The following is an 11,004-nucleotide window of genomic DNA, read 5'->3' on the forward strand; positions in this document are numbered from 1 at the left end:
GCATAATTAGCAGTATGTGAGCGTTACACAGGGGCATGGGTGAGGGAAGGCTGAGGACTACGTGGGAGCTTCATTTTATTCTATGCTGAGGCTGGAATGCAAGGAACGGGAGAGGTCTGTTGCATCTGGGTCACTAACGACAATCAGCCACAGAGGTGCCAGCAAATTTGGAATATATGCGTGTCAGGACATCACGAGATCCCTGTCATCCACTGTTGGCTGTGTGACTTCCATGTCCTCAGTGAGACCTCCTCTGACCCCAATTCCCAATATTTCTTCATTTATTCTATCATTAGTTAATGAGTGTATTTTTGCTGCAGGCCTTTCTTAAACAGTTAAGAAAAAAAAAAAAGCAGCAAATAAAGTATTTCATTGAAGAAAATGCCCAGGCTGAAAAACTACGTGGCTTAATCTGTGCGTGTAAGACTCCTAAAAGATTAGGTTGTGATGCCATAAAAATATGTAACCACTGTTCATACTACATTTAACTACAGCCATTCTCTGACTAGATTTGCCCAAGAGGAATGTTCCCCCATCGTTTTCCGTGAGCTACCTCCCGTACTCTAAAAGGTCAGACTCAACACCTCAAATACACATAGAAATAATCTGCATCACAAGGTATGTTACAATCTTCCATAACCCAACAATTTATTTAAACTTACATCACAATGAGAATCTATTAATAAAATACATCAGTTCACACCAGTCTGCATTGCCATTTTTTAAGGGTAAGCATCTTTCTTCACTTTATATTAAAACTTTATAGAGGTAAAAACTACTGCATTGTACCCGCAGTTCTTGAAATCTATTGTAACACTAGGCAGGTTACAGAGGAACTTTCAGAGCTAATTACACTTCAGTTAACCTCACATTTTTGGCACATCTGAATGCTTTTTATTTTCTTCTTAACATAAAATAATTCTATAGCAAGTCAGAGAATCATTGACATAAAGCATCACTATCCAATGGCAAGTGCTGCCTAAAAGCATACAAAAATTGCATCATTTGGTTACAAAATAGATATTCTTAGTTCCTTATCCCAACGCTTAACATTGAAGTGCCGTGACAGAAAAGGGCCAGGAACAGGGCCAGCCTTGCTGAGTTGTTGCTGGTCACTTTGCTGCAAGGCTTTGCCTCAATAAATCCCAGAGTGATGTGTGAACAAGATGTTGATGGCTTTTGCCTTGCCAGTCAAGGTCATTCCTTTTAAAGCACCCTCCAGCCGGTGCGAGGCCACGAGTAAACATCACCTCCTTCCTCGTACGTGTTGCTGCTCAAGGGACAAAGCGAACAGAGTTTTGGGGTGGTGTTGAAGAAGGGCCGTGTTTCGGGCCTTGGCAGTTCAGTGGCTACAAACGGTGCACGGAGGGCTTGTAAGCCACTGCTCAGATGATTTCTTCTGCCTGGCACCATAGCAGCTGCTTCTTTAGAAATTAAAGTGTTTTAAGTAGCAATGAAAAATTAATGGTAGTGGTCTGCCAGGCACATATTTGCACAAGCGTCTGCAGTTACTTGCATGGATTTTTAAAACCTGTAGGTTGTGGGTTTGGGTGATTTGTGTTGTACACCACAAACTCCAGCTGCGATGAGCTTCTGACGTTATATTCAAAATAAAAAGCAGCCCATAGTACTTGCCACCAGGGTTAGTTTTTCCCTGGCTCTTGAGCTGTACTGTTTCAGTCAGAGTTTGGCACATTAACTAGTGATTGTTTTATGTTTCAGTGATGGCAGGCTCCACATACTGATACTTATTTTGCGAGATGCCTATTATGTTGGTTGTGTCCCTTCTGCTCAAGTTGCTCCGGTAGTAACAAAGACATACGAATGAACCGCTGCAGTTGAGGAGAGATGACGTAGCAGAAGAACGCTAAGCATATTAGAGCCTTCTGGTTGCATGATAGCTAGATGGTCACTTTTCCTTAATGGGAAATAAACATTTATACTTGTCATGGCAGGGTTGCGTTCTGTGCATCTTTCCAAAGCCCCAGTCAAACAAAAGCCCCGTTTACTTGATTCAACTTTCCTACTCATCCTTTGCTGAAGCCCCTGATCTGAAATCTTTTTGGTGAGACCAGTGAGCATTCCCAAAAGGAGCTTACGGCTGCTAGGAACTATCTCTGACTTCACCTCTCGCAGAGAAAGAGAAATTGAGGAAAAGACCATAATACTTAGAAATTACACGGATAATGGAACAGTTGTTGATGGGGATGTTTGAAACTTACAGCGAGAGAAACTTCACGGGATCCATGGTACTCTTTGCATGTACTTACTGACCCCGAAAGGTAGCGCTGCCAAAAACCCTCCAAAAATCAAACTCACTCCCGGAGTCAATTTTTGCCTCACATTCACAGTGAGAATTTATCCCTGCATTGATTTCCATTTCCTATTCAGCATTTGCTCCGAACACAGCTAAAGTTAATGGGAGTCCTTCGGGAGACACAAGTGCAGGATATGAAGCCGTGCAGATGGAAAAGCTTTGGCTGAACTGGTCAATCTGCACCAAGTGCGAGAACAGGACGGGATGGAGCTGTGATGTCTCCCCTTGTGCAGACAAGAGAGCGCTGCTGAGGGGGACAAACGTCGGCCGAATACCTTCATGTGGATATAGTGCAACTTCTGCTCGTTTCAAAAGCCGTGGAAAAGTAGCCAACTGCTCGGTACCAGCGTGTGGATGAACAGGCAGCTACAGCCCAGCTTACACCCATGGCTCAAGTGACAGTGGGAGTAAAAGCCATTACGTTGCAGGTACGTTCTAGCACCTTCAATATTTTCATGCTCTTTACAACTTTTGCAAGTTAAAGTGTCAAGGTGTGGCAAACTATGTAGCAGTGCATTCCTTATATTTCATATACAAAAAAGGGCTCAAGGCTGGGACAAAGAAGGCACAAACGTGGGAAATAACATAGCTGAGGAGTTTACACAAAAGTACTGTGTCATTTATTAGGCATTACTTAGCACTTATTTCACATTTTGCCCCAAATTTCCCAAAGCAACATATATTTCCCCACTTCCTTTCCCTTCGTCCCCTTCTTTTGGATAAAGCTGCCTGTGCTCTATAGATACAGTTGCTGAAGAATATAATGTGAACACAGATAAATACAACATACACAGCAAAGAATGTATTATAGTATTACAATAGTCAAATAATGTAGTTAGCCTCAAGCTACAGCAGTGCCTACGTGCTATAGGGAACCAGTTCAAGAACAGCAAGCAGAGCCACTGTACAGAAACAAAACGGCGTCGGCAGTGTTAGGCAGAGCGAGGGACCGAGGGGGAGGCTTTCTCAGGGCGCCCGAGCAGGCGAGGTGGCTGTCAGTCATGGGGATCCGCTCTCTTAGGAGACCCACCCAGAGCCTCGGAGATTTCTTCAGCTCGGATCAGTTCTGTGGCAGGTCCTTGGAACACCTTTACATTTGTTCATTGTGCATACATATAAAGTCACCCCCACATTTCTCCTGTCAGGCTATGTTTTCTTTATATATTTTTTTTTCACTTTTAACTTTTGAATTTTTTTTTCTTACAACTGTTAAAAAAGTTTCATGGTAAAAATAACTCACTATATGATACATATACCCAAAGTTGGTGTGATACTTTATATAATAAAAGATGAAAATAGTCACTTTCCATAATAAAAATAAGTTCTATTTTTTGTTTATTTTACAATATACTTAATAATTCTTTTCTTCTTCTTCACTCTGAAAGTAAATAGGTCCCGTTTTGATAGCGCTTCTGAGTCGATTAAAGTGGCAAGAGACTGGAGAATGGCTTATAAGCATTTTGAGCAGCCGCATTCCACATGTCTCTCCAGTTCTTCCGTGAAGGTGGAGCCATCCACGCACTGGAAGAAGTATTTCCGCCTTTTGCTCCGGAGAGGGACGCAGCACTGCCCGTTGCCGCAGCCGCCGCGGCATTCCAGGCGGGGTACTTTGGAGGCAGTGGCACACGACGTGTAGCCCTGCTGCTTACGGACTACTTCTCGAATTATCTCTCCTTGGCAGAGATTCTCTGGCAAGACAACAGAGATGTAAAGGAAAAAAAAAATGTGGTAACTATTTTTCCAGATATTTCCCAAACATCAGCAGACAGCCCTGTACATGTAATGATATTCAAGGCAAACAGATGGCATGAGCAGGACCTTAATCTTTTACTGCTTTGTACCTGCCATCAAAACAGAGCTTGTGTTACACAAATGTGTAATATCCGGCACAAGGCAGAGGCCAAGCAGGCCTGCTGGCTTTGATCAGCAGTTCTGGAAGTGCTTTAATGAATGCTGAGTGTTGAATCCTGCAACACTCCTGCAAAATATGAATTAGTTTTACTATGTCTACTTCTTGGGATCAAAGGTCAGCCTGCTCTGCATGACATTAGCAATCTGGGAGACCTGAAAATGTCTGTGCCGTTCTGCAGTCACTTTGCAGCAGCCAGATACATTTTGGTGGGGCTGTGTATGTGTATAATTTGGAAAGTGTGTGGTTCATTCACAGGAAAGGCACAACCTAAATAAAAATAATACAAGCCAGCTCCTTCCTTCTGTACAGGAACAAAAAAAGGCAGAAGGGGTGAAGATAGAACTCAGTGAGTTTCCAGTGAGTCTTTTCAGGTCAGGGCAAAAGAGTTGGGCGCCAGCCCCTGTAGGAAAGTCCAGCGTGATCTGTGGGATTCCCCAGGAAACCCGCCCAGCGGCATCAAAGGGAGCAGGCTGGGAATCCGTACTGCCACTTCAGATGAGCAGTACCTCCTGCCTTCCAGTTCCTGCTCACGTCATCTACAAAAGCCCCTGGTACGCAGGGTAGGACCTCCTTTCCCAGCACTGCAACTAACCGGTCACTATTTGCGGAGGGTAAACCGCACAACCCATTAAACAACCCATGTGTACAACCGCACATTAAACATCCCACCAGAATCCTGGGAGCGGCAAACCTTGAGGATTCAGGAGACAGAGAATAAAGCCCTTCGCTACAGATGTCCCCCTTTCCGTATGTTTGGATAGTAGCTAGCTAGCTAGCTGTTGTGTGATTCTTTTCTCCTCCCTGTATTGCTCTGCAGTGTCTGACTTAGCTTTATCTTCTACTATTGGCCATTTACCCCCAAATACGAGTCACATGGAAGAGAGGTAAAAACAAAAATGCAGCAGACCAGTTTCTGGGCCCTGCGGCCAAGCGTACCTCTGTCACAATGTTCTCCACTATAGTTAGGATCGCATTCGCAGTAGGGTTCCCCATGCTCGGAAGTTTTACACTGCCCGTGGTTGCATTTCAAAATCCTGCAGGGATTTGAGGAATTGTTCTTCCTGTCACAGTACATGCCCGTGTAGCCTTCCATGCACTTACAGGTGTAAGCAACATTGGCCACCATGCACTTACCATGCAGACACCTGGAGAAAGAGAAGCATTTAGAGCTGGCCTGTGTTAGATGTGAAAGTTCCTTTTCCCAGGGATGTTTGGTTTTGGCATTTCTGCCCGTTTAATTCCAGGATACTAATCCAAAAACAGCAGTTCAGTGTCAAACACTCTGAAGAAACTGTGAGTTTTCAGTGAATACTGGATAACGTTCAGAGAATACATTTAGAATTTGTGATCCTAAGTGATGTCTTTGAAAAACATTAGGCTCCTTCACGAGCATGGACCAACACTTGGCATCCACACAAGACAGCTCACATTTACAGCATCAGCATGTAGAACTAAGTGCCAACAATCAAGCTGCATGCCCAGGCTTCCTTAGCAGAATTACTCTACAAATAATATCAGGTGATGAAAAACAGTGTGATAAGTGAAGGTGCTTGTGGAAAAGCTATGCACAGACTTGTTCACGGGCAGTTGTACTTGAAGGGTTCCCTGGCTCATGTGGTTTGCAGTGAGCTTTGGTATTTCTGAGGAATACCACAGGGAGGAGTGTTGATCCTTCGCAGGTTCTCTGACACCATCCCCACTTCTGGGACAGGGATAGACTTGGAATGGGCTGAGGAAGCAACAGCAACACTGTCCAGCCAAGGAAAAACTGCTCAGGGCTTATAAACCTTTGCTATGTCAGGTCCTACTTGACATAAACCCACATCTTTCTCTTATTTTTATTTATTTTATTTTTGGTACTTCAAAATTGTTCCCTGCTTATGTTGAATCCTTGTACCTTTCATTTTTAAGTTTTGAACTAAAAAGCACAAATAATAAAAGCAATTTCAGTCAGGTCAAGACATGCAAAATACTGTAATAAAGGGAGCCACAGTCTATATAAGCCAGCATTTTCTGCCCCACTAACCAAAGGTGTGCTTGGATAGTAACTCTTCTTATCATCAACTACCTGTTCTTTACAGTTGCATTTCCTCACTGAGAGTAATCCGTGAGTGCTGGAGCAGATACCTGCCGGCAGGCACCGTACTGCCCTGGACACAAAGGGCTTGGCTTTACGGAGACAACTCCAAAAGGCTGAAGTGATTTAATGAAAGGTGGACAGTATGCAAGCATTAAAAATACACATAGCTACTTTCCTTAGCAAGGGGACTACGTTCCTGATTGCACCACCCTCCTTAGATTATGAGAGAAACAATCCCTCATCACGTAAACATCTGGAACTCCCTTATTTTTCTCTGTCCAACCACAAGAGCTTCATGTTGATGTTGGAAATTCAAGGAAACATTTGGGCCTCTATGTGTTTCTTCACTTGGGTCTTCATACCTTTGGTCCGTAAACTGTCAGGTGATTCTCAACACCTTCCAGGGTTCAGTACTTTGCAGAATTAGACCCAGAAGCAAGTTTAAAATGGTATCTCTGCCAAGTTAAATTTCTGCCCTTAAGAGAGTGATTATTCATTGTGTCAATTTACCTGTCAAAAGTATGTGCTTGTGAAAAGCCCCTTCCACAGATAGCGCAACCAAAGTAGCTTCTAAAACAAAAGTACTTCCATCTGCTTATGAAACAGCACTGAACTATGCAGGCTGCTGGTCTGCATTGGACTGTTTCCTTGTGTACTTGCCATAAGTAAGCTATTCATCCGGTGTTTCTGATGGAGATGTGGTTATTGAGCCTTTGAACTGTGAATGCTTCACACTCATGCTCCCTTCGCATGCAACTGCATGCTATCCTTTAAACTTGCACTTTAAAGGGGTGTTTCAGAGTGTAATATTTAAGTCAGCTATTTGAGAAATTTGAAACTGTTCACATTGGAGTGCATAGTGGTCTTCAGGGAGTTAGTTTGAATACTGGGTCCAATGCTGCTGTGAGCATATCCCTAAAATGTGTACCTCCTGCTCACAGGTAGCTCTGCTCTGGGTAAGTGCAGGCACTCACCACCTCAGAGGTAACCCATACCCATTAACCAGAGTTTTCATATTTTAATGTGTAGAGTCACAGCTGAAAGTAGAACCTGCAGTATTAACACCTTAGCTCCTCCAGGACAAAGAGCTCATTTGGAGAGTGAGCAACATTAGAACAAGAAGTGGAAATTGAGAGTTGCCATGGATGCTGACTCACAACTGCCTGTAGGAACCCAGCACCTCCAAAAATAGTCAGATGTGGTTTTACAAGATGAAACGTGAAATATGCATTAGCTGTAAAGCTTCCACCCTCCCATCAGCTTTCGTTTGAGCTTACTTGTGGTTGAGACATGGGTCTCCAATTTCCTGGTCACACAGGGGGCCCGTCCAGCCTGGGTGACATTCACAAATCACACTTGTTTTCTCTAGGGACCGGCAAATACCGTGCTTGCAGATGTTACAGGATTTGCAGCCAGGAAGGACTCCTAGCGACTGCTGCGGTAAATCCTTGAAATCCTGCAGCTCGTTATTAATGCGGACATCGTGAATACATCCATGAAAACCATTTGGTGTCTTATCTGCACCCTGGCGCAGTGAAGATAATCCAGTAGAGGTCGGAATCCCTTCAGATAAAAACAAAAAGGGAAGGTTTACTCACAGTTACAATGATCGTACATAAATTATAATTGCTAACATTTCTTTTGTCACAGCCCCTTATAATCTTTAAAGAATTAATTTGCATAGGACCTTTGTAAGGTAGCACAGTCTCATTGTCCTCATTCTGGAAATAGAAAGAAACAAAAATAAAACCACTTGCCTAAGCTTACGTAAGAAGTATATGACAAAAAAAAAAAAGCCCAGGTTTTTTGGCTGATGGCCCCGTGTTCTTGTCCTTAGACAATGCTCCTTTTGTCTATAGTTTAATAGCAATTATCCTTCTGAAAGGCTTAAGAACCTACTTGCCAGCAGGTAGCTACCACCTCTGGGACACAAGAAGATAGTTAGGCATTACTAGATCACAGCGTTAAGACAGGGAGTGGTAAGAGTGCACCCCATTGAAACTAGTGCAGGAGAACTCTAGAGCCAGAGAACAGTACTTCAGGAGACCAGGCCAAGTCTTTGTGGCAAGTACCCTCCATCTTGTCCAAGCGCTTGGAGGAGTTCACATGCTCAGATGGCCAGCAGATTCTTTTGGATGTTGTGTCCTGCCCTCCCCACTGACATCCGCTTGGGCTGTATAGCTGCATTAGCATAGGCAAGTGTGTCCATTTTCAACTGCGTAAGGCCTCTGAATTTGCTATCCGTAAGTAACTCCACTGTTAAAGATGGTCTTAAAACAGCATCGTTGTTTAACTGTGCGTTAGGAGGAAAGTTACTAAACCAGGTGATATACTCGGAGAGATGGACAAGATTCTGGGCACATGAAGGCTCAGGTCTGCCTTAAAGCTTAGCATAGGTTAGGAACAATTGCTCTGGGGTAATTTAATCAATTACTTTAACTAAACAGTCCGAAGTGGAACGGCAGCTGGCATCCATGGGAACACTACATGCAGAGAGGTGGCACATGCAGAACAGTGAGGGTTTAGAAAGAAGCAAGAACTTTAAAGAGCAATAAAAAAAGTCTCCATTGAGCCCATGGCTTCTGGTATCCAATAGCCCTTCATTTTAGGTCTCAGATTTGTCCTGTGAATGCATTTCTGTAGGTACCTTTTGAGAATGCTCATCCATTAACAAAACTTTTCCACGTCATTACACCCCAAGTTCCCTTGCTGTGGGGCTGGTATCTTTTATGCTGTGCTAAAGGGAGAAATTGTGATGGCCTCACCAGCAGATTATCTTTGATGCATAATGCCCTTTAATAGCCTGTGACATTCCTAATAGGAGCCAATTATAAAAGTTCAGCTCTGTACAAAGCAAGATTAGCCAGTTTTCTGATTTGCAAGGGCAATATTCAGGGTTCTTTTAGAAAAGTGTTATTAAAAGGAATTATTTACAAAAGGCTTGACCAGCACCAAGTGAAATTGGTAAGAGTTTCTACTATTGGCTTCAATGAGCTGGTTAGGAAAAAACCAAAGTCTTTCTGAGTCTATTATTGTTCTGCTGACTTTTGTATTTAGAATAGGCTGTGTAGAAAATCCAAGAACTGTGTGTCACGGAAAGGGAGAGATTGCAACATTCAGTCCAGAATAGAGCTGGGGGCAGTTCTGGCAAAAACAGATCAATCGGGCAGAGCACAGCCTTCACTCTGTCTCTCATGTCCAGACACCTAATCAGTGGGATACTCATTATTCTGGGCATCTATTCCCCACCCCACTTGGCCCCTCCTTCCCCCCAAATTCAATACTGAATGTGAAAAAACTTCTTAACTGAAGTTTGGTCAATTCTAATATTTTTCTACTATTGAAGCTCTGGCTTCAGTTTCCAATGAGAAAACTTAGTCACGAAGTTCTTAGTCAGCTTTTGTGTTACTATGGTTTGGAGGTTTTAATCTTTTTTTCCCCAAAAAATTTTTAGACCTCTATAAAATTTCCAGCAGAAATACAACTCATTTATGGTATATTTAAGCCTACTGACTATTGATTTGCTTTTTTGCGGTGACTGTTTGTGAAACTTCCATTGTATTCTTCAACCACGACATCTTGGTGCCAGCCAGTTCTGAAAGCTTTAGAAGTGACAAGCTGATTACTCTTGCCATGGCCGTATAACACAGGAACTGCCTGTGCTGTGCTGAGGTTAACTTCCCTGGTCTGGCGTGCGAGAGTGTGCTGGCCGTGCAGTGGGGTGCTAGTGGACTATGGACTATGAAGCAGAAGAGCAGAGGTGTGGTTTCCAGGCTCTCTATTCCGGGAAGCAACCTCTGGCAGAGGGGAAAGGCATACTGCTCGTTTTTTCCCCTCCGGAGAGTCCTCTCCATAGGGTGGAAGATGATTTGCTTCTGAGAAGACTTGTTAAAATTTCAAAGTCCATAGCAACTCACTATACCTCCAATGTAGAGGGGTGTGTTGAGGCTGACAGAAGACTGTTTCTGGAGTTTTCCTAGACTCTTGGGAGTCCCCTTGTCCACCACCAGGTTCAGAGTTTGATTCAGCATCACGAGTTCCACACTATGAAACTGCCCATCATTCACTGTTTCCACACTAAAAGTAAAAGAAAAAAAGAGAATTAGAAGATGACATTAACAATGAACTGCCTCTGCTTCGGTGACATCCTATCTCCCAGTATTACACCTTGCCAGGCACAGCTCCCATTCCATGCTCCTTTACGGTCACCGCGTTCTCGACATTTCTTCTAGCGTGAACCTCCAAGGTACAAATTTAAACATTGCTGATGCCTGTGCAGGCAGTATCTGCACACACATAACGCTTGAAAGGACAGCTAATCAGGACAGTAGCTACTGTAGTTGTGTTTCCCCAGGCAGAAAAGCAAGGGTGTAGCTACATGATATATTGGCTTTGGTGGCAAAATTACTTAAAATCTTCTGTTCTGTGCTCTCAGCCACAGCTTGCTGACCCTCTGTCACACTGCTTGGTGCCCATGTTGCAAGCCAGATCACTGAAATGATTTCTTTTTGTATGGTTAGTTTAAACTCAAATTATTTCAGAGGGGCAGGGAGGGACTGCAGTTTGGGGCAAGCAGGGGCCTCTGAAACCAGCATTTCCTCACAGCAGAAGTATCTTGTAACTACATGCTGAGGCAAAGGACAGGCTGAGTTCCTTAAAGCCAGAGAAGGAATTCAGGAGTTTTTGGCTTATAAA

At 43.5% G+C, this 11,004-nt stretch overlaps 1 protein-coding gene across 1 annotated transcript; it reads right to left on the reverse strand.

Annotated features, from left to right (window-relative positions):
• Positions 1-3,511: 3,511 nt before the first annotated feature.
• LOC104083622 (slit homolog 3 protein-like) lies at positions 3,512-10,386 on the reverse strand (the record flags this gene model as incomplete). The annotated part of the gene is made up of 4 exons (XM_009587157.1): positions 3,512-4,005; positions 5,166-5,374; positions 7,587-7,872; positions 10,232-10,386. Coding segments are annotated over 4 exons (889 nt in total), but the record flags the coding sequence as incomplete, so codon positions are not given.
• Positions 10,387-11,004: the final 618 nt, after the last annotated feature.

Source organism: Fulmarus glacialis, unplaced genomic scaffold (assembly GCF_000690835.1).
Source record: "Fulmarus glacialis isolate BGI_N327 unplaced genomic scaffold, ASM69083v1 scaffold27690, whole genome shotgun sequence".
Taxonomy (NCBI): domain Eukaryota; kingdom Metazoa; phylum Chordata; class Aves; order Procellariiformes; family Procellariidae; genus Fulmarus; species Fulmarus glacialis.